General features: G+C 58.0%; 1 protein-coding gene across 1 annotated transcript; it reads right to left on the bottom strand.

Moving 5' to 3' along the window:
- Positions 1-8,622: 8,622 nt before the first annotated feature.
- NEUROD2 (neuronal differentiation 2) lies at positions 8,623-11,858 on the bottom strand. The gene is made up of 2 exons (XM_024573428.3): positions 11,668-11,858; positions 8,623-10,518 (listed from the first exon to the last, which is right to left on the bottom strand). Exon 2 carries the CDS (start codon positions 10,511-10,513, stop codon positions 9,365-9,367), a length of 1,149 nt encoding a protein of 382 aa, XP_024429196.1. The 5' UTR covers positions 10,514-10,518; positions 11,668-11,858; the 3' UTR covers positions 8,623-9,364.
- Between the last annotated feature and the right edge of the window lie 15,745 nt (positions 11,859-27,603).

A 27,603-nucleotide genomic window follows, 5' to 3' on the forward strand; every position in this document is an offset into this window, starting at 1 on the left:
AGAGAAGTGGTCATCAAGGGTTGCTGCAAAGTGGGGCTGGGTCTTGTTCTGGCCAAACCTGGGGGCAGGGGCTCCTGCCAATAGGGACTAGGTAAGAAGGTGACAAGTGGCTGGCAGCAGGTTCAGAGCCCCCTGTCCATCTCCCTGGGGAGAGATGCTTTTGGATGAGGGAGGTGGGAGGTGGGTGTTGCTCCTGGAACCCTTCCCTGCAGGTCCTCCCCCTACTCCATAAGGACAGAGTGTGTGGGACGGTGAGGGCAGTGTGTGCCTGTGCACTGGGGCTTCCGCCCGTGCTCACAGCTCCTGGTGGGTAGGAAGGAAACTCCCCAACACACAGCCCCGGCCCAGCACAGACCGAGCATCCAGTAAAATTGCTTGAATGAATAAGTGACTGAATGTGAGGGGCCAGTTATGTGTGTTCACAGGGAAGGATTTATATCTGAGTGTGTATGATCGGGGAGTGTATGTGTGTGTGTGTGTGTGTGTGTGTAGAGGGTTGTCTGCGGGGGCTCCGGGGAGATCCATGCTGACACGCACCCCTCCACGCCTTCCTTTTTAGCGTCTCTGCTCTGCACGTCCCTCCTCTGGGCCCTGACTCTTCCCTTCTGAAGACCCGCCAGCAGGACAGCACTTCCTGAATTGTACACCCCAAGCCCGATCCCTTGCTTGGCGCCCCCCTCCCTGCCCTGCTGGCCAGCCTAGGTGGCTGGGGTACGGGAATGAGGTGGGGTGCGGGAGTCCCGCCCCTGGAACTGCAGGCAGAGCCAGCGGGGTGAGGGCGCCCAGCCTTCTCGAGCCGGTGTCTCCTCCCTGGGTGAACAGATGTCTCGGAATTTTAGATGTGCTCTCCGCCCCTCCTCGCAATAACCCCCTCCCTCCCCCCCCCAGCTGGCACTGGCTGTGGCGTGGCGCCCTCCCCCTCCCCCGTCTCCGATGGCGGAACCAGCTGATGGATCAGGGAGCGCGCCTGGGCCAAGAGGCGGGGGAGGCCCGCGGGGTGGGCCAAATCCCGGGGGCTCCCCGGGCGGAGAGAGCCGGGTCGGCGCTGCCCCGGCCTCCACCCTCTCCCCAGGGTCCTTCCCTTCTTCCGCGTCTCCTCGGCCTTGTCTCGCTTCCATCTGTCCGAGATCTCCGGTCTCGGTCTCTCTGGGGCTCTGTGCCCCCCCACCCCTCCCGCCTGTGCGAACCCTCCCCGCAGACCCTCGCACTTGCCCACTGAAACTCCTCCTGGCAACTTGAGCGACGTTCTCCCCTCCAGAGACCCATTCCCCTGCATTCCTTGGCCCACCCCACCCCCGACTGGCCGCCAGCCTTCCCTCGGTAGAAACCCCGAGTTAATCCGGAAAACGAGGAGGGGGCAGGGGTAGACAGGAGGTCGAGATTACGGGGAGGCCCGGGATACCCGGTGGTCCGGGCTCAGAGACACCCAGACTTTGTAATCACTGCTAATTAATGAACAATCCAATTCCGTGGACCCCCGGCTCGGGGAAGGGGGCCGAGGGCAGGAGGGGGACTTGGCGGAGCTTGGCAGCAGGGGCGGTGCCAGGCGCCCTCCCCCACCCCACCCCCACCCGCCAGCATTCCGAGGTAACAGGCATTTGTTACCCAGCGCGTGCCAGGAGCGATTGGCAGGTTCGAGTAGGCACAGTCCTTGCGAACACAGATGTCCCTGCGTTCACTCCTCTGATATGAATTCTGTCAGCTCCCAATCTGAGGGAGAAGAGCAGACAGCCCCACAGACAGAGTTAGACAGACACTGACACAGACACAGCAATTGTCTGGAGGACACAGAACTCCACAGATATTTCTTTTTCTTCCCTGGGAAAAAAATTAATGAAAAAAAAAATAAAGGTTGTCATTGATTCAAGGGGGACCTGTCTGAACCCCTGAGAGCGGTCCTTACCCCTTCGGTGGGCCCCTGGTTGCCTGCCCAGTCTGTTACAGTCCCCCCTCGGCCCCACGGCCTCATCCCTGAACTTCGAACGTGAGCGGTTGTTGCAACCAGAACCGCCAAAGTCTGGGAAGTCTGCTCCCTCCCGCAGGACCCAGAATCCCCGAACCCCTGCAGGTTCCAGAATCCCACCAAGGTGCAGGTTCCAGCGTTCTAGAACCTCTGAAATCCAAAATTCCAGAACTCCCACACCTGGGCAAATTGTGCCCAGCACTCAGTCCTTGCATCGGCCTCTCCATTAGAGGGGAAAGTGGGAGGGAGCCCCACATGCCTGGTCCTCGCTGCCTGTCCCCAGTCTTGGCAACCAGCCAAAAACACAGCCTGCCCTTGGGATTGGGAGTGCGAAAAGGTTAAGGCACCTGACTCCTGACCCTTTCCGGTGCTTCTCCCAGCTGCAGTTCTCCACCTGGCCCTTCACACCTACCCTGGCCGTCCTGTCTCTGCCCACCCCGGTGGCTGTGGAGCAAGCTGGTTGGCCACTGGACATCTGTGAGCAGGCTGGGCGGGAAGAGCCGCTGGGGTTTGAGTCTCCCTGGGCATCCCCGCTGGTGGAAGAGAAGCGGTGGGCAAAGGGGGCAAAGACACTCGCTGATGTCGGAGGAGAAGGGCACAGAGGGGTTTGGGTTGTCGGCTGTTGGGCTGACTTTTTTTTTTTTAATCTTTCTTTTTTTAAAGAAAAAGCCCCCATCCTGTGTCATCATTTTTATGGGATCTGCAATTCTGGCAAAAATCTGTCTTTAATTTAGCTGTCCATATAAAAATCCTCACTGTATAATAATGAACAGATGCCATGGAATTTAAGCTGGAGCTTCGGCTCCTCCCCGCCTTCCCCTCGCGCCTGGCACCGGGCACCGGGCACCGGCTGAGTGGCCCAGACTGGCACCGACACCGGGCACAGGGTGGGCAGGGGGCGACCCGGGCTTGGCGCCAGGGCGCTGAGGTGGCGAAGGGGTGTCCGGGGGCCGGGCTTCGCCAGGCGGGAACTGTTTCAGTGGCGGCACCAGGGAGAACTATCTGAGAGGTTTTTCTGTCTTTGGAACAAAATGATCAGTAGTTAAGGGTTTGGGTTTGGTTTTGCTCAGGGGCTTTGTGGTTCTTCCTAGATTTTTTTTTTAAAAGCTCCGCCCTCCCCTTCATATAAACCCAAATGTTTGCAGTGTTTTAATTGAGTTGTTTTTAACCCTCCCCCTGCCCAGCGCCCCGGGCCTCGGCTTCGTAGCCCAACCGAACGCGAGTTCGCTGCAAGCGGGATCCGGTCCACGTCCCGCCGGCCGCAGCCTCAGCGGATCCCGCGCGCCGGCGCCTCCGGGAGCTCCCAAGCCGCTCCCGCGGGGCCGGGGGACCCTGTTGCCCTCCCGCAGCGAGGCCCCTTGTGGCATCGGGCTGGGGAGCCGAGGAGAGGAAAGCAAGAGGGAAGACCCCACTTGCCCCACACCTAGTCTCTCTCTTTTCCCAAGGGGAAAGGAAAAACTATTCCCGTCCGATGTCCCTTGCTGCCTCCGCCTGCGGTCGAGAGGACAGGCGTCCGCTTGGGATTGAGGGGCTGGTTTTGAGCCCCCACCCCCATCCCTCGCCTTTAATGCGACTCTGGCGAGAACAGATGTCCCAAGCCGGGCCGACTGCCCAGACCCCGCCCAGCTGTGCCCTTGGCGAAGACTTGGCTGAGGGTAGGAACTGGCATGCAGGTCCCCAAAAGTACTTGGGGGCTCCTTGGGCCCTGGCGGGACCTGACCTCGCAGCTCTGGCCTCCTGGCTAGCGCAGGCAGCCTCGGGCGGGAGGCGGAAGCGCCCGGGAAAGACTCGTTCCTAATACAATTAATTCCGAAAAGAAGCAGGAGACAGCCGCCAGAGGTGGAGAGAGGCCGAGAGGAAGGTTCGAATAGCCCATCACCAGGCGCGCACTGCGGGTGTGGAACCTGCAGCCCCAGGCTGTCCAGGGGGACCGAGCTGCGCTTCTGCGCTGGAGCCGGCAGGCGAGTCGGCAGCGCCAGAGCCACACCCGGGCGCACATCTGGGCAGCTTCTGCGCCCAAGGCGATGCCCCAGTTCCCCTGGCAGAGCCAGCGTCTAGGGGTTTCCTCATCCTCTCCCACCAGCGCCGCGGTTTCCCACCCGACACCGGAGGACTGAGGCCCCCAGCCCTTGGCATTTCCCCTCCCAGAAACCCGGTGCTCTCCTTCCTGTCTCGGTCTGCTGCTGGCACTCCCGGGTGCGCAGGGCGCTTCTGCCTACCCCCATGCTTTCGGATGGAGAAAGTTTAAGAGAGCCGAACAGACCTCCGAGGTGCCTGTGCCCTTTCTTACCACTTCTTACCCAGGGAAACTGTCCAGAGTTTTTAAAGATGAGGGACAGAAACTGCCTTAGGATTTGGAAGAGGAGCAGGGTTTTAAGGTTTCTCACAGTTCAGGTGGCCACCTCACCCCTGGTGCTGTGACCAGTGCCTGGGCACCCCAGTCCTAAAGGGGAAAGAAGTGACAGTGGGCCCGGAAGGCTGTCCTGAGAGCCGGGGCCCCTCTGCCCCTTCTGCCACCTGCAGAGAAGGTGCCTTCTCTTCACAGGGGAGCTGGTTGGGGAGGGGCGGCGCCTGTGGTCACACGGGGGGTAGGGGCCTGAGAGTAGAGGCTGAGGCCAAGGCTGGTCAGGCTTGGCCGGCACCGTCCCTCCTTCTCATTTTCTTTAAGACCTGGACTGTGGGATCTGGGGCTATCCTTCGGTTTCAATGTCCCCTCAAAGCAACAGATTCCTCTGAGGAGCAGGTACTTTCAGGTTGCAGAGTCTGGGGACGAGGAGCAAACGAAGGTCACCCAAGAGGGAACGAACAGTCTGACCGCTCAGCCGTGCAGACTTTCCCATAAAGGAAAAAGAGAGAAGCGAAGGCAGCGCAGTGCAGCCCCAGGAGGGTCAGGGCTCCGATGCCGCTGACTCCGATGGGGCTCAGTTTCCCTGGACCACACTTCGCAGTTCATGTACTGGGTTGACCCTCTGGGTGCTGAAATCAGAGCTGGGGGTTCATTGGGAGTCTGAGGCGCTTACCATGGCCTTCACGGCTGGAATGGTGTTCAGCGGAGAGGGAGAAGCAGCAATGGTCCCCCCCCCCCTTTCTCGGTGATAGACAAATGGCCTCAGCAACTCAGAGACACCTCTGTTTTGCTGTTGTTTCCAAACACTGGACTTCGGTTGGGAGTGGGAAGATCAGGGGGGGAAACACCCCTCTAATGGCTCCAGCCATCACATTTGCAGCCCTGGGGTTGGAGCTGAGCCAGTTGGTGTGAGCTTGGAGATCCCTGCTGCTCAGGCTGGGGCAAGGAGGGCGTCCTCTCTGTGACTTCTCCCCTAGCGCCCCCTCCTTTCCTCCACTCTGGTCCCTTTCTGCCATCTCCCCCCTCCCGCCTCCTTCTGCTCCTGGAGCTTCTCTCTGTGTGCAAGAGGGCAAGCGGGAGAGCTAGCGAGAGAAAAGGACCTGCGAGGGGGAGTTCGGGGCCTCGTGTCTGCACACATCTTCTTCTCGTGCTCACCTCGCCGCCTTGCCAGGGAGTCGAGTGCTGGGGAGGAGGGCGATGAGAGGGTAGAGTGCAGCTGGAGTGCAGGGGCAGTGGGGGAGGGGTCAGGAATTGGGAGAGAGGTGCCTACTGTGGATGGCAAGTCACAGAAAGCCAAGGCACTCGGGATCCCCATCAAAAAGGGGCCCAGGCACCCCTACCCACATGAAGTGACCACTGACACATAGCCCAAGAGTTGTCAAAAAGGGCTGGAATCGGTCTTTGAAAACAGAACTCAGCCATGTGGGGCTGCCTGCCGAACGAAGCTTAGAGGCCTGTGGTCTGACCAGGGGAGCCACATGGAGGGGTCTTTAACTTCCAGCCCCAAGCCACCCGAATGCTGGTGCTGCCCGGCCCCAGACTTCAGAAAGGGTTATGGGAAGCCAGCTGAGCAGGATGGAAGCTCAATTAACCTTGCTCCCAGGACAGGTTAAGACTCAGGCCTCAGGATGCGTGCTGAGGCGCTTTTCTCCCCAGTCGCCCCTGCCAGGCCTTGCCCCATGCCCCATGCCACAAGCAGACCAGACTCCTTAGATTTGGGTCAAGGATGTGTGCCTCGCTCCGTGTTCCATGCAAGACATGGGAGAGAAGGAAAACGGGCCAACTGCTTTCTCCCAAGGATAGGGGTGATTCAGAGGTCGATAAGACCCACTTAGACTCCCAACAGGAGCAAATTCTGGGGATGAAGGCCCAGTGTTTAATCTCACTCTAGAGAGGCGATTTTATGAGAATTCCAGAGAAGGCGGTGAATTTTTAAAATAATCACAGTGGAGTTCTCCAGAAAATGGGGCGAATTCTGCCCAGAATTCCGGCAGCGCATTGAGAAGGGGCCTGAAGCTGTTGGGCGCCCCCGAGGGGTTCAGGATCGCACGCCCTCCCTTTGTGGAGGGAAAGTGCAAGGTTGCAGGGGAGTCAGCACCCGCGATCGGACAGCTCCCGGCTGGGGACCCGCTCTGTCCGCAATCCGTGCGAGGTGGAGGAGGGAGGACATCAACTCTACTGAGGAGACTGAGAGGGTTTGGAGGTGGTCATTTAGGGGAGCCAGTGGAGCTGAAGGTCAGTGGAATCCAATCCACCATTTGTATTTAGGGCTTCCTTTTCAACTGCCTTTTCTTTCCCCACTTTTCTCAGGGTGCTGTCATTTTGGGATCTTGGAGCCAACCTCAAGCCCCAAACCCAACACTACAAGCCCCTCCATCCATTGCAGCCCTAAAACAAGCAACAATTTTTAAAAGCAACGGAAGTAAGCATCATTAGAAAAAGCGGGGTTCCAGTAGTCCTGAGTGTGTTCAGGCTTTGGGATGGGAGTCTGTAGGACTTGGTCCCCTTCCCACATATTCCAGTGGCCCAGTGGGCACTGGTGTCTGAGGTGGAGGTGTCCTTTTAGGGAAGTCAGTTCAGAGGTGCCTCTGCCCCTGAAGGCTCAGGGAAAGAGACCGATGAGGCTACCTTCTCTGAGACGCGCAAGCAGAAGCGGCTGGGGCAAGACAGGCTCCTCCGTGGCGCCCTTCCTCCACCTCCCTCGACGTGAGGAGCTTCACCTGGCAGGAAGGAGGCTGTGGACCTGCAGGGCTCCCACACCCTGTCAGGGGAAACTCATCGCTAGGTCAAGCTCCACTCTGCCTGCTGGGTGCCTAGGCTCAGGCACCCTCATAGAGTTCTGGGGTGTTCTGCCAACCTGATCAACACCCCTACAAATTTCAACACTCCTGAGGCTACAAATGGCCCATTCCCCTGAGGCCACTGAAATACAAATTTAAGACTGAAAACAACTCCTCCATTAATATTTCATCCTCATGACCCTATCTTTTTTTTTAATTTATTTAAAAATATCCTCGTCTGGCCTGAGTGGCTGTCTGTTCTCGCGCACTTGGTTTGTGTGACAGCGGGCAGAGGGCTGTAAAACGACTGGCTGTTCCCAACTCGGTCATTTTTGAGCAATGAAGATTTAGTTTTCAATGGAGGTGCTTGTGCATGTTTGGGAAAGGAAGGAGTGTAAGATTAGTGCAATGCTTTGTGCCGGGGGTGCGTGTGCCTGTGCAAGTTCCTGGGGGGGAGGGCGCCAAGTGGAACTGTTTGGGTGCCCAGTGGGTGGGTGGGTGGGAGGGGGTTTGGAAGGTGGGAATCCTACCCAGGAATGTCCAGGGTCCCTCCACCTGGCCTCTGCACAGTCACTTGACTCTGTCTCCATCACCCAGAGCCCCAGCTCAATCCCTGGAATGAAACGAGGCCACCGTGAGAAACCGGGTCCGGCTTTGCATCTCATTTACATAAATATTTATTAATCGTCATTAAACTGAACAGAAACACGCAATGCACTTCGGGTGTCCGACGGGAGTTTAATCTTCGCTACAAGAGGAAGGTAAAATTGCGTGTGAGTGTGTGGGTGAGTGTGTGGGTGTGTCGCCTGTGGGTTTGCATTTTGCACCGTGTGTTTGGATGCCTGATTTCCTGCCTCCGGTGGGGAGAGGTTCTTCTTTTGCCCCTTTTTTTTGGGAAGCCTCCAGAAGGAGCCCTCAGCCCTCTCCCTGCCCACCTGCCAGCCTGAGCCAAGAGGACAACTCCGACAGAAATCCCTTCTCCAGCCACCGGAAATCGCTGGGCCTCTGGCGCCCACCGGGGCACAGTCGGGCGGGGGCGCGGCGGCCCCCAGATCTAGGCCTCCACCCTCACCCGCGGGAAGGAGTAGAGGTGCCTGCGGGGAGGGGAGCCGCGGGACTTCCCTCCCTGCCCCCGGACGCCCGCGCCCGGCCTGTGAATGCTTGCGGTGTGGTGTGCGTGTGCGTCTCTCATGCAGACCCTCCCTCCCCAAACCGACCCCCCCAACAGTTTGCCATTCCATACAAATTTGGAAACAGGTTTTTAAAAAACAGCATGACGCACAACGGGGACGGGGCGGGGGAGGGCAGTGGCACTGGGGCCCCAAATCTCCGAGTCACTGATTGTAAGAACCTGGGGAGGAGGGGGGCGGCGCGGGCCCCCACTTCACCAAAGTGCACAGATCCGCGCTGGGGCGGCGCGACCCGCGGGCCGGGAGGGGCGTCCCGGGGCCGGGCCGGGCCGCCAGGCTCAGTCAGAACCTCCTTGCATAGATATTTGTGTCTTTTTATTATTGGTAGTAGTATTTTTTTGCCTTTTATTGCTTCTAAAAGTTCTTACTGCTTTTTTTCTCCGATCCGGACTCTGCGTTCAGCCTCCGTCGCCTCTTAACTTTTTTTTTTTTTTGTATGTTGGTTTGTTTTTAAAAAAGGGAAAGGGAAAAACAGATTCTAGTGACAAATTGTCTTGGCTTCTCTCTTTCCTCTCAATTCACATTCCCTCCCGCCAAAATTAAAATCACAAAACGCTGAGACTAGGGGTTGGGGGTGAGGGCATTTCAGGTCCAGGCTGGGGCACCCTGACTTCTGCCCCCTTCGGGAAGGAGGGGACGCCCGGCTCCTTTCTGCCTCGGCAGCTCGGTGTCTGTTTTAAAAGTAATAATAATAAGAGGGGGGAAACCATCCCACAGCTCCGCTGCCTCCTTACCAACGTCTCGGGCCTGCGGGGGAAAGGGAAGAAGGGAACCTAAATGTAGGGATTGGGGATGGGGGGGGTTCTCCAGGGAGTGCCCCAAGAGGGATTCCTGGAGAAGATCTCCCTGGGAAAGAGGTGGAGGAAACCCCTTGGGGAGAGAGAAGGCAAGTCCCCTGGGGGAAGCGAGGCCCCTGGGAGGGCCACCCACTGTTAGGAGGACCACGCTGCCCAGGAGAGCGGCGGGACCGACGGCCCGCACCCCGCACCCGGCGCCAGAGTAGGTGAGGGTGCCCCTGCGCTCGGGGTCCTGGGGACAGGGGTGCGGGTAAAGGCAAAAGAAAAAGAAGGGCGGGCTCGAGGTCTCAGTTATGAAAAAACGCGTTGAGCTCTTCGTACATGGGGCCCCGGTCGTGGTGAAGGTGCATATCGTAAGACAAGAGATTCTCGGAGTGGACGCCCCCGCGCACCGCGGACGAGCCGAAGACCAGCCCGTGGCCCGTGGGCCGCGAACCCGGCAGCGCTGAGTAGTGCATAGAGTAATGGTAGCTCTTCTCGTGGTCGGGTGACGAGTCCTGCTTGAGCGAGAAGTTGCCGTTGAGACAGAGCGGGGGACTGAGCGGGCCCTCGTACTCGGAGCTGTTGTAGTCCGGGCTCGCGCCGCCGCCGCCCGCCGCCGCATACAGCGTCTCGTAGGCGGCACAGTAGCCGTGGGTCCGCAGGGCGTGCGCCGCGCCGCCGCCCAGGCCGCCCGCCGCCTGGCACTGTGCGCCCGCCAAGCGCGAGCACGGGTACGGGTAGGGGTGCATGGCAAAGGGGCCTCCGGAGCCATGGAAGCGGCCCGTGCCGTCGGCGCCCTGCTCAGTGAGGAAGTTGCGCGAGTTGAGCTGCAGGCAGCCTGCCACCAGGTTGGTAGTGGGCTGCGACAGGCCCTTGCACAGCGTCTGCACGTAGGACACCAGATCCGGCCGCTTGCCCGAGCGCAGGATCTCCGAGAGCGCCCAGATGTAGTTCTTGGCGAGGCGCAGCGTCTCGATCTTGGACAGCTTCTGCGTCTTGGAGTAGCAGGGCACCACCTTCCGCAGGTTGTCCAGCGCCGCGTTCAGGTCGTGCATTCGGTTGCGCTCCCGAGCGTTCGCTTTCTGCCGCCGCAGCTTGGAGCGCTCCAGGCGCGCCTTGGTCATCTTGCGCTTCTTGGGCCCGCGCTTCTTGGGCCTCTCGCCCTCTGCCTCGTCCAACCCTTCCTCCTCTTCCTCTTCCTCCTCCTCCTCGACCCCCAGCTCGCCTTCCTCCTTGACCTCGGCCAGAGCGGCCTCTGGCACCTCTTCTGCACGGAGAGGGACTGGCTTGGCGGCCCGGGCCGGCCCCGGAGCCCCGGGCCCAGGCGGCGGCGGGGGCGGAGGCGGCGCTTCACCCTTGTCACTCCGCGGCTCGTCGTCGTCGCCGTCGCCCCAGCTGGCGAACTTGGGCACGTCCGAGAGGAGACCGGGCTCGCTGAACAGGCGGGTCAGCATGGTGCCTGAGGGCGCCCCACGGGCGGGAAGGGGAGACACAGCACAGAGTGAGGGGCTTGCTGGGGTCACGACGCCTTCCCCCAGCCCACCTCCACCCCAAGTCCGGTACGGGGTCCTGCCCAGGGGGCACTGGACGCCCACCTCCTCCGCCTGCCCCGCCCTGAGCCGGCCCAGCCCCGGCCCAGCGCGCCAGCCCAAGACCAGGGCTCAGGCCCGGTGCACAGTCCCGGGCCCCGGCTCCGCCCCGCGCCGGAACCAGGGGCCGCTCCCCACGCTGGGGTCTTCCCGGGGTCGCAGCGGGGACCGGGCAGGGGCTTTGGGGAGCGGGCATCTTCTCCGGGGGAGGCGGCGCACTCTCCCTGGGAGCCTCTTCTCTCCCGGCGGTGAGGAAGGCTGGGCGGCTGCGGGTGGGGACAGCTGCCCTGCTCCGCGGCTCTGGCGGCCCCGGCCCCGCCGCCCGGCTCTCCACCCCTCCCGCGGCTCTCACCCCCACGCTCCCTAATCCAATTTGCAACTTGGCCGCGCGCCGCCCTCAGCTCGGCCCCCATCCCCGCAGCCTCAGTTCCAGAGGCGGGTGGACCGTCTCCTCTAACCGTGTGTCCCCAGCTCCCGGAGCCGACTCGGGCGGCCAGCGCCGAGGAACCCGGGCGCGGGGAGGAGACCGAGAGGAGCGAGCCCCGTCAGTCTCCCCTGCGGGCAGGGACCCCCTTCCCCTTTTCAAGTCGCCTCCTTCCCACAAAGCTCTTTAGATCTCGTTGTATTTCGGGATTGATGGGGAAAAATCCTAATTTGTTTGCTTCTCTCTCTCGCCCTCTTTTTCTTATTTCTTTTTTTTTTTTTTTTTGGTAATGGGGAAAGGTCGCAGGTTCCTCCGGGACAACCCCGGGGGGGGGTCCCCATCTCAGCCTCTTCCCGGCCCCTCCTTGATCCTGCTTCCCCCCAGCCGGGCGCAGGCAGAGACGCCTCCCCCCGCAGCCCCCTGAGCTGCAGCCCCTGGGGGAGAAGGAACCTGGGGCGCCTCCGAGGCTCACCCCATAAGGGGGCATCTCCCAGGAAGGGGGGACGTCGGGACCCTGCTGTCGGCCGGAGCAGCCGGCCCCCCCGCCCCCCTTCCAGCCGGCGGGTCAGACCTAGCTCCCTTTCGGACAACTTACCTCGGAGAGGAGTCAAGGGGAGAGGGGAGGGGAGGGGGAGGGGGCAAGAGAGAGAGGGGGGAGAAGAGGAATCTTCTCGCTTATTTCATTGTTCCCCCATCTTCAGGGAGCGGGGGCAGCGGCTCCTCAAGGCGGCGGGCACCGGCGTCTTCAGAGCGCCATGCGAACCGCGGAGCGAGTGTGGCATCTCTACCAGGCGGGGTACCAGCCTCTATGCCAGGCCATATGGGCTTGGCACGTCACGGGCAGCAGCTATCACATGAGAGACGGTGATTGGCATGCGTCTGCATTGGGGGAGAGCCGGCTCCCCCGGGACCCGCCGCCATCTGTCACTCTCTACTCCAAAAAAAAAAAAAAAAAATTAAATAAATAAAGGAAATAAATAAATATCTCCGTCGCCCTCCCCTCCTGCCCAACGCAGGGAAAGCAAGGATTGAGAGGGAGGTGGGAGGAGTTGCCCCCCCACCCCCCCGGACATAGAGCCCCCACATGAGGACAATGGGGCGGCAAGACTGGAACTGCGGGGGTTGTGGTGGCCCCGAATTCCATGCTCCCTCCAGGGTTTTGGTCTGTCCATTTTTTCCCCTTGCAGGCCCCCAAAGGTGGGTCAGGGATCAGACCTCAGGTCTGGATAAGGGACCTCTCTGCTTGTCTCCCCCCCCCCCCCAGGAGAATCCCCTTGACCACAAAGGGACAGCTGAGGCCCCCGCCCCGGGTGGGTGTGGGGGGCGTCCCTGGCCCAAGCCCCATAGGTAGATGTTGGCACCATGCCATCCCTCATCCTTGTCTGCCCCTCCCCCACCCACCCTCACGCACACACAACATATGTGGCTGAACGAAATTCAAACCCAGGGAAAGAGAAAAGGAAAGACTTGCCTGGATGTCTGTGCCTCTGCATGGGCGTGTGTGTGTCTGTAGGGACATGTGTATACATCTGTGGAGTCAGCCGATGGGAGAGGTTTCCTTGCGTGTTCAGGGGTGTATTATGTTGGGGTGGAGTGGAGAGGAATCCCCGGGATGAGCCTCTGTGCCCACCATCTGGGGGTGGGGGACAGGGTCTCGGTCTGGATTCCTGGCCCAGAACCCTCTCACTCCTTGCCCACCAGCATCCCCTCCCCCTGCCAGACAAGTGACCATCCCACCCGAATCTTTCTCTCCTGGCCTTCTGACTCACTTATTTGAGGGGGGAGGGAATTGCCCAAAGCATTCTCCTCCCCCTGGGGGGGGGGACAACCCCAAAACTTAAAATACTGAAGGCAAGTCCAGCAGTCCTGAGGGTGGCCAAGGGTAGGCGGCTCAGACAAGTGTTTTGACCAGGAAGGCAGGGAATTGCTGTTTTATCTTACAGCTCACCTTTCAACCCTCTCCGTGGGCCAGACACAGATGTAAATGGCATGGGCTGAGGGACGTAACTTTACACACACACACACACACACACACACACACACACACACACACACCTGTTCCTCACTCTGCGGTGCAGAAAATGGATCCACACCCCCACTCACACAGACACACGCGTGTGAGCAGGTAATCACAGCCAGGTGTAGAAAGACACCCCTCCCCACGCTCACACCCTGACTCCAGCTTTTGTGTGTTTCAGACCCTCATTTCCGGGCCCCGGCCCACCCTCCAGACCACATGCGCACAGGCAACTTCTATCATGCCTTGGGCACAGGCACTGTGATGTCAACCGTGTGCCGGGCACTGGGGTGGCGCAAAGACAGGGGGCCCTCAGTCTGGACAGACGTAGCTTTCTCCCACTGGGAGCCCCCGAAAGGGGTTCTGGGGCTGGTAGGACACGGATGGATCTGATGCTTGGTGGAATGAATTTGGTTCTAAATAGAGTCACATACAATGAATGGCTAAGAAGACCTTGGAGAAGGGGGGCTGGTGCTGTCTGCGGCTCTCCGAGGCACGGGACCAGAACCAAAAAGAGCCTCAGAAAGAACAGTCCCAACCCCTCCTTCCACAGAGGCCCGCAGAAGGGCACTGACTTGCCCAGGAACACATGTGTGGGAGCCGGAGCCAGGGACTTGACTCCCAGCCCAGTGCTCCTTCCACGGGCCCGCAATCTGCCTGGGTGCTCTCCCAGCACGAGAAGCTGATGGTGCGTTTTCCTCCATTCATGGATCTGGTCTGAGAAGGTAGAATCCCGCCTCTGGCAGATGGTCTAGGGCCCTCTGGCTACGGCAGAGAGAGACGCCAAAGGCTAGGCCTCAGGTGAGGCAGAGACCAGACAGGCTGGCCAGGACCCTGTCCAAGTTTGGGAACAGCCTCAAGAGCCTCAGTGCGCCTGCACTGAGGGCGGAGTCTCCCACCCAGACTCGCGCCCTCCTCCAGCCGCGGGGTCACGTGGCATTTTGGTTACCTGCGCATGCTCTGAGCGCTGAGTCCTGGCCCACCCCACTTAACCTGCTTTAATGAACGCCGAATGCCTCGGGCAAGTTGCATCACATCTTACGGTCTTGCTTTCTCCATCTGTAAAATGGGGATGATTATGCTACACTTCACAGAGCTGTTGCAATATAGTGAGCCTTCAGGAAACGCCAGCCCTCGTTTTTATTAAAGCACCTTGTACATTGTAACATGCCTTACGACGTTGCTTTCCTGCACGTGCCACCCCCCACACGTTCAGAAGGCTTTGTCTGTATAGGAGCCGAATGCTTGTTGAATTCAGGGGGGTGCACAGACGAGGGAGTGACTGAGTGCTTCCTTGGGGTAGAGAGATACCCCCCGCCCCGCCCGCTGCACGCACCGGCTCCGGGCAGCAGACACGAGGCAGAACCTTGCCTAGGATGGTGGGGGGGGGGCCCTTGGAGGTCCACCGAGTCCTCCCGGGTCTCCTGTCGGGCATGACATCAGCTCTGTGGGCCTCGAAGGCCCCTCGGCCCCTCGGAGACGGGGCGGGGGGCGGGGGGCGCCTTCATCCCTGGCAGTCTGTCTCCTGCCCCTGTCTTTTCTTCCTTCAGAAAAATGGAACAAGTGTTTCTCACTCGACACATTTCAACTTTTTTTAGAAGATACAATAAAAAAAAAAAAAAACCAGGGGAAAATTGGAACAGAGGGAGGTGTGGGGTGGGCCCGCCTCAGACATGGGCTTGAAAGAGGCACCACGCACACGTGTCCGCATGCACAGGAGCAGGCGCGAACACGCGGGGACATTCGTGCTCCTCTCTGTGCACCCAGAGACGCAGAGACGCGGTGACAGAGAGACAGAAAGAGCCAGAAATGGAAGGAAGGAGACAGAAGGAGAAGGACACCCAGAGATGCCATCTGTTCCTCCCCCTGGCACTGGGGGAGGGGAGCTGGTGAGGGGCCCCGTCCCCCCGGGTGTCTGAGAGGGGCAGGGGAGCGGTGGGCGCCCCGGCCGGGCCCGGGGGACTCCCATCTCCGCCGCCGCCCCCCTCGAGGGAGCGGAAGCTGAGTTCCCATGGAGACACACCCCGTCCCAGGGGAGGCCACAGTCTGGGCACCTAAGATGGCTGCTGCGAGGGCGGCGGCCATTTTGTGCAGCCCGGGGCCGGGCCGGGGGCGGCGGGGCGCAGGCGGCCGGTCAGCCCGGGCGGTCCCGAGCGGTCCAGGAGAGTCTGGTCAGAGCACAGGGGGGATGTGCCCATAAAGCCGCTCTCATTGCCCCCCTGCTCCACCGAAATAAATACACACACACACAAATCGGTGCAGGCTCCAGTCCCCTCTGACGCCCGGGGGACACCTAGCCGGACACTGCCGCCGCCGCCATGGCCCAAATAACAGAGGTGGGGGCCAGCGTGCGGGACAGGGGGACTTGTTTCCCACCCAAGCGCCACGCCGTGGGGAGCAGGTGGGGGAGAAGCCAGGTGTCCGGCCCCGGCCACGGCCATACAGCCTGGTCCCGGGGCCTCACCGGCGCAGGCGGGCGCACCGGGAGGGCCGGCCTGTTCTCCTCACCCCACTGCCGGCCCGAGGGGAAGGGCAGGACTTTGGAGACCCTCCGAGGGCCTGTGCTCCTGGCACGAGCTGTGCCGTGGGGAGGGGGGCAGGCTGGCAGCGCCCAGACGGTGCCTGCTCCGTCAGTTGGGGACGCTCGAAGCTTCCTCCTGAAGCATAAAAGCACCTGCCACCCCCTTCCGCAGCCCCCTGCCCCACCTCGAGTCCTCAAGGGCCGCGGGGGGAGGGGGACCTGCCACTTCTCCCTGGCTCTGGGTGGGCACCTGCCCCACTGCCCCCTCCCCCCGCCCGCCGCAGTGTTCTGGGGAACGGCGGGCATGCCAGATGGCGTGGCTGAGAATGCGGCGACGTTGCCGGGAGGTGAGGGCTGGCACGGGTGATACGCGGCTGCGTGCCTTGTGGTGCCACGAGGGAGGGGGCGGGGAGGAGCAGTGAGGTGCAGCCCCCTCCTCCCTGCCCAGGACCTCCTGGCCTGACCTCCAGCGCGCTTCCAGGATTCTGCTCACTTCCTCGGCCTGTGCCCTGGGTTCGCGTGCTGCTGGGTCTAGGCCGCGCTCAAAGATGGCTGGGCACCTGCCCATGGGGCCAGGTGTGATCCTGAGATTCCTCAGTCAGACTCCTGCCGCACCCTTGACCTTCTCCCCTGAACCCCGGACAAAGGGTAATGGAGGAGACCTGCTACTCCTTCAGCAAAGCCAGCCCCGCTCTGGATTATTCCCTTCCTCCAAGTGTAGAGTGACCTTTGCCCCATAACCTTTGACCTCTGGCTTCTGAGCCCCATTTTTCTGATAAAAGCTCCTCCCCTGATGGGTACTGGTCCCTGAGTCTCCCTTTTGTCAAATGGTTCCTGGATGGACACCTCCTCCTGGGAGCCTTCCCTGACCTCCCCAGGCAGGGCAGCTTTAGCACTTGCCACCTTTTTAAGAGGATCCGTTTACCCATCCGTCTCCCTCACTTGACGGCGGTGGTGGTGAGTGTATCTTAATCGTCCAGTGCTTCACACAAGCTGTATTGAGTTGGCGCTCAATAAATGCGTGTTGTGTTAATGCCTGGCTGGCATAGAGAGTTTGGATCACTTCAGAGAACCTTCTAAAGCAGTAAGGCCCAGGGTCCCAGGTCAAGCCCAGAGCCCCCTCTCCTCCGGCCTTTTGCACAAATTTCAGTTTGAGGAGGTGGACTTGGATTGGGGGGGGGCAGTGTCACAGACTCCTCCCGAAGTGGCCATTAGGAGAGGTCTTGGGACATGGAGGCTGAGCCCGGGAGTGCTCCACCCCCATTCCTTGGGCGCCAAGCTCTGGTTCTGACCACAGGAGGCCCCACAGTGCTCCCCCAACAGCGTGGTTGCTGCCCAGCTGGAGAACCCCTCATTTGGGCCCCATACTTCTCAGCAGGCTTGGAGCCCCTCTTGTTCTCACCCACCCCACACCTGTCCTGCGTGGGGTAAATGAACTCCCTGGAGGGAAGGGAGATGAGGTCCAGGGACACATGGCTGAGTCTCACTCCAGCTGCCGTTTCTTCTTTGCTGATGCTACTCCCTAAAGCCATCTTCCAATATCTCAGAATCCCTCTGTCTTATGGACCCGGTTCACCCTCATCCTCTGGGAAGGCCTGACTTCCCACAGGCCCCTGCTCCTCTGTTCTTCTGTAAGATCAAGGCTGCCCAGCCTATCTTCTTATCTGAAAGGCAAATTTGAATGTGGATGTGGTATTCTCCTACTCCTACTCAGGCACATTCAGTAGCTCCCCATTACCCCTTAGGGACACCCCTGATATGGGGTGTCCAACCCACCCTTGACACTTGTCCCTATCTTGACTTTGCCTCTCAGTCTCTCTAAACTGCTTCCATTTTCACAAGCTTAAGTATCACCTCCTCCAGGAAGTCTCTCTGGGTTAAATGCCACTCCTTTTCTTACCTCTGCAGAGGCACAGGTCATGACTTTTGACTCATGGGTCTCTCCAACCTGACAGCACATTTCTGGAAGGCAGGAACTGGGTGCAGAGCCTGGCACACAGAATATCTTCAACAAGTGGTTGTGACACCAAAGGCCTCTTCTGCCACTGTTGGAGGAGGTTCCAGTTCTACCCTAGAGACTGAAGGCTGAAGCCAGGACAGGTCACCCACCCACATGAAGCCCCTCCTCTGCCATTAGCCTTCCCCCCAGCCCCCCGGCACTGATGTGGAAATCAGGCTTCCCGTCTGTAAAATGGGCCTGCCTGCTATAACTTTCATTAAGTGTTAAAAAAGCTAACGGGTGTGAAGATGCTGCCTCAGCCCATGGCCCTGTCCAAATATGGCTGATTTTACCTAATGCTCCTGATCAACTTTATTTTTAAAATTTGTTCCTGGAGTTCTGTTCATCACCACATCTTTTTTCTGTCTTTCTTTTTCGGTTTTCCAATTGAGCAGTCAGGGTGTCCTACCCCTGCCCCTCCATGGGCCCACACCAGAAGGCAGTTAGACCAAGAGCGAGTTCAAGGTGGCTAAAAGAGCTCTGGACTTAGCAGGGTCTCAGCCTTGGTCTAATCACGTGACCCTCTGCTTCCTCATCTATAAAATGGGAACAGTGCCACCTACCTACCTGCTCATGTCCCTCCTCACTGACAAAAGGACCAAAAGGACAGTCAGTGATGAAGCGCACTCAGGTCCCATCCTGAGGGATGGGGGAATGGTGGGCACCCGATGTGGCACTGCAGGGCACAGGGCACTGCAGGTTTGTGTCCTGGGCCCTTTCTTCCTGGTGGCTCTGCTGTGAACTTCCCTGCAACCTGGGCATTTCCTGGTTTCCCCCCCTGGAAATCGGAGCCGGGGAGCTGGGATGGAGACTTCCGGGGGCCTGACACTGGACAGTTCTCTGATGTTTCCCTTGAACCTGGCATGGGTGTAGGGGGCACCTGGGGCTGGCCATGGGCACTGATGACCCACAGCTGCAATGGTGGACGTTGTTCTTAGGAGGGCAGCCCCAAAGGGCCATGGGGGGTGTACATGGAGGGGACAGCCAGGGCGGGCAGTCACAATTTAACCAGAGACCTCTTGGCTCAGCTCCTGGGACATCGGGGTGCAGGACAGTGTGAATGAGACATAGCCGTTACCTCTCTGTTTCACTACTCTGGGGGCCAGCATGGGTACCCAAGAGGAAAGGGGACAGGCCAGGGGTAGGAGCATCAAGGACCATTGCCCCATTTTACAGAAACCGGAGCACACAGAGGGAAGCAACTAGCCTGGTGTCACACAATGAATGAGCTAGGGCTAGAAATTAGGACCCCCATTCCCGCGTTGGGGTCCGCCTGTCCCTGGGGCTGCAGAGCTCTCTGTATAATGTAATATGTAATCCATAATGACAAAGGTGAGCATGATCTGTACCAGACACTGGCCTTCACCAGGCTTCACCTTACTTCATTCTCGCCATGACCTTGGAGGTGGGATTACTGTTTCCTCCCCCTAAAGACAAGGGCGTTGAAGCACAGAGAGGCTGAGCTTAGGGTTAAAGGCCAAGGTCACACAGCTAGTAAGTTACAGAGCCTGATCTGAACCAAGCTGTGTCTCCGAGTCTATGTTTTTATTCGGTTATTACAAACTGTCTTTCTCTAAAACCTCCATGATCCCACACTGTGGGAACAGCCCACTCTGCAAAAGAGAGGGAAAGAGCGTGCCCTGGGAAGGACTGGTGTACAAGGTCTGCCCTCTGTCCAGGTCCCCAAGGCATGAGAGCCAGTGCCCTGGCCTGTCTCTGCAGGTCTACGGATCAGTAGGTGGGGGGTCCCTCTGTACATGGGGGTGGGGTGGCAGTCACATTAAACATGGGGTTTCTCCGCTCTGCATCCCTTTTCCCTCAGCTGCTTCAGTAGGTACCCTCCTCTACACTGCAGGCTCACTGAGGTGCTTCCTCCACCAGAAAGTCCTCCCTGATGTCTCCTGAGGAAATGTCATTTCTCCTCTGGCCCTTGGCACCACGTTGAGCACATGGGGCTGGGCGATCCAGCTGGAACCCCAGCTTTACCCCTTGGTCACTAGCCACCTGCCACATGGTTCTGTTCTGTCTAAAATGGGAATAAGGAGACCTACCCCACAGAATCTTCGTGAGGATTACGAGCGAACCCGTTGTCCTAGGTGGAAACACCTGGCACCAAGTGAGCCCTTGCCACTCGTTTCTTCCCCTCCTCGTCCTTCTCCCCTTGGCTTTCCCCCGTTTTCTCTTCATCACCCCCGCCGCGCGCCTGGCACAGAGCCCGGCGGCCCCAGCCGCCCCAGCCCGGCTCGCAGCCTGACTTCCTGCCCGCCAGGCTCCCTCGGCACGTGCCCCGCGCCCCCCGGGGCCGCGCCACCTCCTGGCCGGCCTCCGCGCGTGCCCTCTCGCCCCGAGCCCGGCTTGGGCGGACGGTGGCCTCTTGGAAAGGGGTCCAGCGGACGTCTCAGAGGTAGGGGGTGGGTAGTGCGTGCCGGCGGTGGCGGCAGGAAGAGGACGCTGCCCCTTTAAGGTGCCACCGCCGCGTGGCAGGGAAACAGCTTGTACCAGCCCCATTCCGCTCGGCTCCGCTCGCAACAAGAAACACAATGCATAACAATCAGGCGCTCTCTTGGAGCTTTGCCACGCGGCAGGGGCGGGGCGGGGCGCGGGCTGGGCGGGGGCGCCGGGGTCGCGACCCTGGGCCGGCGTCTCGCGGCCGCGGGCCGGTCCAGCCCTCGCGCTCCACGCGCGGTCGCTCTGCGCCGGGGCCAGGCGCCCCCGCGCCCTGCAACCCCCGCCCCACTCCCGCTCGCCTCCCCTCCCTCCCCGCCTTCGCGCTCCCTACAAAGTTCATTCCCACTAACTCTTTTCCAGGCCACTTCCCCCTCACATCTGACAATCCGGGGCCCCTCATTCTCCCAGTAATCACTCCACTGCACTAATTGCACATGCAAATATGCAAATGCGTATTAATTAATTACTATACTAATTAGTTCTGTGGTATTTGCGAGTAATAAATCATTGGATGGGAGCGAGGAAGCTGGAGACCTGGCCCATTTTCATTCTGCATAAAATTTTAATGGTCTCTCTGGCTGATCCGGGACGGCAGCGCGCAGAGAGGCTCTTAAAGGGCCAGTGGCGGCGGGAAGGGGCAGGGCCGTGGAGCGCGGCCGGACTCCGGCGGGGCGGCGCCCTGGGCGGGCTTCGAGATACGGCCCCAAACCCTGCAGAGGCGGTCTCCAGCACCGGGTTAGCTTTTCCCCCGCCCCTGGGGGTCTGTGTCCCATGGGCTCCTAAGGAGAGAATCCGGTGGGGAGGAGGAGGCTGAGCTCGGTTTCTTTAAGAAAGGGAAGAGGGCAAGGAGCTGTGAGAGGCCAATGCCAAGGCCTTGGTTGAGTGGAAGGGCTCAGGGAAATAAAGTCTCCACCTCCAGAATGGCTGAGTAAACTGAGGCACTGGATAGGCCAAGCGAAGTGCTCACCTCTGCTTGTCCCAAGGGGAAGTTACTAGGATTTCCCCGATGCCCCCGTCCTTTCTTGTCTCTGATGGGTGCCACCAAGCCTGGGGGTGCCTCCAGCTTTCCCTTTCCACATGATCAAACTGCCGCTCCGCCCTTGTGGGCACCAGCTGGCACCCTGGCAGAGCAGTCCTGGGCTTGAGTGGGCCCCCGGGACCCTGCTTTATTTCCAGGAGGTAGTCAGGACCTGGGCAGAGGGAGGAGGCTGGCTGCTGTGCAGGACCATTGACTCAAAGAGGCAGAGGGTTGTGCCTCCCGATTATGCCCAAACCAGAACCTAAGGGCATGCCAGAGGTGGGAACATGGAGGAAGTGGAGGCTGGTGGCCTGCCCTGAGCCGAGATCCCCAATACCACAGTCTCTGGTCTGGTTCTGCTCACTTCTGCCAACCTTCCGCCATTAACAAGCCCCTCGGTGGAGCAAAGCCTAAAGCGTGGCAGTGGGGGCAGATAACAGTAACAGCGAGTAACAGTACTATGAATTCGGGCAGACACTTATTTAGCTGGAGATCTATTCGGAGAGCTCAAATGTCTCACATCACCCAGTGCAGTCCCCATTTTAGGGAGAGATGAGCACAGGAAGGTTAAACCCAAGGTCATTCAACTGGGAGTAGTGGAGTGGGCTTTGAACCCAGATGGTCCAGCTCTGGCGTCTTTCCACCACACTCTGCCACCTCTTTTTTCACTACCTTGTCCTCAGAGCCTGCTGAGAGCCAGGCCTGATGCTAAGAACTTCACGGGCTGTGTTGCATTTGATTCTCAGAACCACTCAGGAGGTAGCTTCTGAGATTCTCCCCATTATAGAGCTGGGGAACCCAAGGCCCAGAGAGGCTGACTAAGTTGCCCTGGGCACACAGAGAGGATGTGGCAAGGCCAGGTTCACATTGGCCTGTGTGACAGAAGAGTACAGCAGGCTCTCTGCTGCCTCCCCCTGCTGATGGGGCCTGGGCAGGAAAGGGCCGTGACAGCCCCTGCTGATAGAGAACAAGAGAAAAAATGGAAGGAATTTTAGTTAGCTTGTGGGGAGAACTTAATTCTTAAGAGGTGGGGGCTCCAGGAGCTGAAATGCTGGTTAGCTTTTCCTTTTTTCCCCAGAAGCACGCTGGGGAAGGGCATGACTACCAGAGTAGGGAGAGGGTGGGAATGGAGTGATGGGGGAGGGGGTAGACGAACGGCCCAGGAGGATAAAGCCCAATCAGAACCACATTACTCAGAATTCCTGGTTGGTTTTTTTTTCTTAATTTTGTCTCCAACACTCCTGCCTACCCCCTAAAAATCTCTTGAGTACCCGCACCCTAAGATTTGCTACTTGGGGGACCCAGGAGATCCAGCAGGGGGATGAGAAGATAATATCCTGTCACTTTGTAAGCACTTCTTATGTACCAGGCACTATATATCCATAAACTTGTTTAATTTTCACAATTCTGTAATTATTATCCCTATTTTATAAATGGAGACATGGAGGAAGAAGAGGTTAAATTACTTGCCCAAAGTCACACAGCTAGTTAGTGGGAGACCGGGATTTGAACTCTTGACCATCCTGCTCCCCTTTTTCTACGGAGCTCCTTGTGGCTACAGGGGCAGGCTGGATTGACCCCTCCCCCGGAGGGGTCAGGGATCACAGTACCAGCAGGCCTTTCACCCTGGGTGCCTTTGGAATTTGCAGATGCAAAGAGAAAGAACATGCCTGTGCCTGCCATGCACGTGGCTACCGCCTGCGTGGATTTTCATGGTGACTTGTATACATGGGAGTTGGGCAAAGTAAATGTGCAGGAGGCCCTCATCCCTCTTTTCATTGTCCTGGGGATGGGTGTGTGTGGGCATCTCCCCAGCATTCCTTTCACCCTCCCAGCCCAACCTTGAGAGAACAGCAGGGTCAGGGAGTCGGTTAGCATCTGTCAAGGGGACCACCCTGGTAGGGGAACTGAGATTCCAGTGGTCTCAGGGATGAGCTCAGGATCCCCCTACTTCCCAGTGGCTCAGGGGAAGTAGGGAATCTGGACACCTTCATCTCTCCAGAACTAAGGAAACCTCTGACACCTACTTTCTGGGCTTGGGAGTCCTGGGGTGAGCAGGGAGGGGTGGGGTGTTGTAGGGCATTGGGACAGATGGCCTTTAGGCTACAGCTCACTAGGTAAGAAAACCCATCCTCACCTCTCTACTCCACTGAAGCCCAAAGAAGCTGGGTTCATCAGGGTTTCCCCCATACCGCCCCCCCCACCTCCTGGGAAAATGGGGGCAAGTTGGGGAGATGGGGGAAGGAGTCTGGAAGGGAAGCTGGCAGCTCTGAGCTTCTCCATGCAGCCCTCGGGGCCGGGTGCCTGGGCAGGAGGAGGGGGCAGAGCAGCTGCTGGCGATTTATTAAGCAGTCACGGAAAAATTGGTTTATAAATTAACAGCTGTTTTAACTTTAGGGCCTCTTCTTCAGGGAATGGAAGCAGCCGACTGGACCGGGATTGGAGTGCGTGTGAGGCTGGTGGAGGGGGTGGGAGGCGGCGGGCTCCGGCAGCTGGCATTCTTCGGGGGCAGCCTCAGCTGGCACCTCGGGGGGCACCAGGCAGTGGCCAGAGCAGGGGGTCTCCAGGTGCCCGGGGCTCAGGCTGCCCTCCTACGGGCTTCTGGCTTGGTCGCTCTTCTCGACAACATCCCACCTGAGGGCGCCAGAGGACGCAGATACCGCTGTACTCATGTCTGCCACCAGAGGGCAGCCTCAGCACATTGATTTCTGCTCCCCGCACCCTTCTATGAACCCCAGATGGATCCAAACTAAACTGGGTGAGAGAAACTTGGTCCCGCGCTGAGCAAGGGAGGTGGGTTCAGAATATGTACGCGACCTTCCACTTCCGCCTTCCCAGTGTATTAAAGGCAACCATAGAGTGACAGCTCTGGGGTCAGACTGTCTGCGATTGAACCCAGGCCCTTGTCAAAAAAGTTCCAAGCCTCACTTCCCTCATCTGTAAAATGGAATGATATTAATGAGAAGTACATGAGGTGAAGGTCTGTCCAGAAAGTATCCAGCCACGCACTATGAAAAATAGACATTTATTGAAGAAGATACAAGATACAAGAAACACTGTATATAGGACAATGACGCCTCAGTCCCCTTCAACATAGGCACCCTGGGACTTCACAGTTTTCCCGGTAGTGTTTGGAACCCCCAGGTCAGCCTCTAGTTCTCACACTGTCAGTCACTGATCTTTGTGCATTGCAGCCCGTACACGTTCAACATTCTCAGGGGTTCTGCTTGTTACAGGCCTTCCAGAATGTGGATCACTTTCAACAGATTCTCGACCATCTTTGAAGCACTTGTGCCTCACTTTTATTTGTGCTGCACTCATTGCATCGTCCCCAAAAGCCTTCTGACTCATCCAAATAGTTTCTGCACAGGACTGTTAAAGCTTAACGCAAAATTTGATGCAGATTCGTTGCTCTACTCATTCAGTCATTTTGAATGCGACGGCGACACCGTACACATGTCACTCAATGGCACCTACCACACCCACTGATTAGTACAGTGAAGTTGTCATTGTTCGTACATGCGTATTCCAGTCCATTCTCCTTGGCTGCCAGGTTACAGTGATGTCGCACAAACTGTTCTTGTTATATTAACAATGGGTGGACTTTTTCTGGACAGACCTTGTATATATAAAGGACCTAGCCCAGTGCCCAGCAGAGTAAATGCTCCATATATTTCACCCTTAGTCCGTTTCTTGGGCTTATGTATTCATCCATTCATTCATTTCTCAATTCATCCCCTCTGAAGCATGTAGTGTCTGCTGTATTAGGGACACTATGGAATGCAGGTGATGATGCAAAGACAGGTGGTAGGAAGGATACATCTCAAAATAGTGTGCTAAGACTAAGGACACACCCGGTGAGGGACGAGGGGAGGTCGATTTGCATGGGACAAAAAAGAATGCTTTTCTGTGATGGAAATGGTCTATTCTGAACTGTGGCAATGCTCATACATTACAAAATTTTCATGAACTCATAGAAATGTGTATTTAAAATTGGTACATTTTATTGCATATAAATTCTAATTCAATAAAGTTGTTGTTGTTGTTGTTTTAAAAAGCACCCAGTGGGAATTTACTGAATGAGCAAAGGGATGCACAATGGATGAATGAATGAGTGTGTGAATGAATGTCTCAGAATGATTGCCCTCCTGTCCTGGTGCCACCATTGTCCCTGCTGAGAGTGCCCCCACCCACTTCTCCCCAGAGGCGGGACTTGGAATGCTCCCCCCACCACTGCATCTCCCTGTTACCACCACCAGGGCCAGGGAGAGTTTCCCCAGTGTGACCAGCTAGGGCTCCCCAGCTTCTCTAAGTTTGCTTCCAGGGCTTCCTGCTGCCACATGCCAACCCGGCCAGCTCAGTTCTACTCGGTGGTGCCAAGGTCATGGATGTGATGCCTACCTACACACTCCCAGTGCCAGCCATGCAGCCACCCAAACCCTAGCTGACTCCGCCATCTGCTGGCCCTTTATGGGCTGTACCCCTAGAGCTCCGGGTAGCCGGAACTTTCCTTGAAGCCTGCCAGGAGTCTTGCACTCCACTGGGGCTTTTGTGTGTGTGTTTGAGTTGGCTCTGACTCCTGGTGACCCTGTGAATGAGTGACATCCACAATGTCCTGTTTTTGACAGCCCCGCTCTGCTCCTGTAGACTCACGTCTGTGGGGTTTTTTTAATGGAGTCAGTCCGTCTCATATTTGATCTTCCTCTTTTCCTGCTGCATTCTATTAATTTCCTATTGAGTTGTCACAGCTACATATGGAGTGGGCTTTGACACACAGGGAAACTGAGGCCCAAAAAGGCTAAGAAATTGGTTTAAGGTCAGACAGTAAGTTAAATACCTAAGATTCTTCCTCAGGTCAGCCCAGCTCCCCAGTTTATATTCTGTCCACGGGACTGTGTCTTGCTTCGGGGGAATGGTGGAATATTCCCAATTGTCTGCTCTCCCCACCTCCCAGAGAGAGGGCAAAGGCCTCACTTCACCCTCCCTAAGTCACCTTCCGGATGCAGAAATGTAGTCGCTCCTGTATGCCAGGCACTGTGGCAAGCACCAGTCAGTGACGTGGGGAGGAATTGTGTACTCAACATAGTGTGCTCAGACCTGCTGTACATTAATAGACACCCTGTGATAAACATTTTTTTGTCAGTCCAAGTAGAAAGACCCATAGTTCAATTGGAGTTAAGTCAAACAAGGTCTTGAATTTGTTCCTTGGACCCAATCACTGTGCTTCTAACTCAAGAATAATACCGGAAGAGTGGCATATTATTTTTACATCTCATTTGCATATGATTAATTCTAAGTCAAAGAAAAATGGAGGTCACCCTGGCCCCTTGCTTCTCAGCCCCTCTGGGATGTACCTGACCCTGGTTGCCTCCCCCTGCTGGCTCCCCCATCCTCACCAGCCCCTCCCCACTCCTTGCCCCTGCCCACACTCTCTCAACTCCCAGAAGTCCTGTTCCCTTCCTCCTCTGTCACCCACACAGCCCCCGCCACTTGGCCGCCCACCTGAAAAACTTTTCCCTAAGTTCCTGAGAAGTTGCGTAGGATCCAGGAGAGAAAAATCAAAGTAATAAAACCTCATTTAATTCCTAACGGAGGGCAGAGCTGTGAGCTGCAATTATCTTAATGCTGAGCTATTTTTATTCTCTCTCCATCTCTGTCTTCTGCCTCTCTTAGCCAGTCGTGACGCTTTCTCTTTCTCCCTTTGTCTCTCCATCTTTCACACGTGTTTTCTCTCTCTTTTTGGGCTTTTCCTACCTCCCCCTTTCTCTCTCTCTCTCACCACCTGTCTCTGTCATCTTTCCTTCCCTTCTGCCTCCTTCCTGTCTGTCCTTTGTACTTGTACCTCTGCTGGTCAGTTTGGCCCAGCCCTCTTAACTCCAGGACTTAGCAGCCAGAGCTGTGGGTGCCAGAAAGGCTGAGGGAAGAGGGTAAAGACCTCACCCTCCACCCCAAACAGTCCATCTTCCAGGCCTTGGCTGTGAGGGAAGAGTCTCCCTTCCCAGCTGCTCCAGCCTGGGTCAGGGGCATCTTCCCAGATTCAGAGCTTCCCAGAGCTCCAGCCCTTTTGGCAGAAACTCCATAAACAAGTCCTTCCTGGCCGAATGAGCCTCAGCCATTGTGGTCCCAGGGCCATCTCATCTCTGAGGGGCTCCGACCTGCAACTGGTGGTGATGCTGCCTTGTCCCTGGCGTCCCGTTACCTACCCAGCTGTCCTCTGTCCCCTTCATCCCACCCCAGGACCCTCCCACCTTGCAGCATGGGAAGCTGCAGGCTCCTCACCCTCACCTTGGCCCAGTGGCCACTCAGATTACAGCCTGGGCAGTGCCTTTCCCATGTTCCTTTTGACTTTCAGAACCTCCTTATTTACCTTCCTGAGGCACTGCCAAACTGGTCTTTGCCACTCCCTACCACACCCCATCTGGAAGAGGGGTCTGCGCCAAGCAAGGGGCTGCCCACACCTGTGGGCCAGCAGCCTGGCATCCGGCTATTGGCTATTGCCGACAAGCATATGTCAACAAACATTGCGGG

Source organism: Desmodus rotundus, chromosome 9, assembly GCF_022682495.2.
Source record: "Desmodus rotundus isolate HL8 chromosome 9, HLdesRot8A.1, whole genome shotgun sequence".
NCBI lineage: Eukaryota > Metazoa > Chordata > Mammalia > Chiroptera > Phyllostomidae > Desmodus > Desmodus rotundus.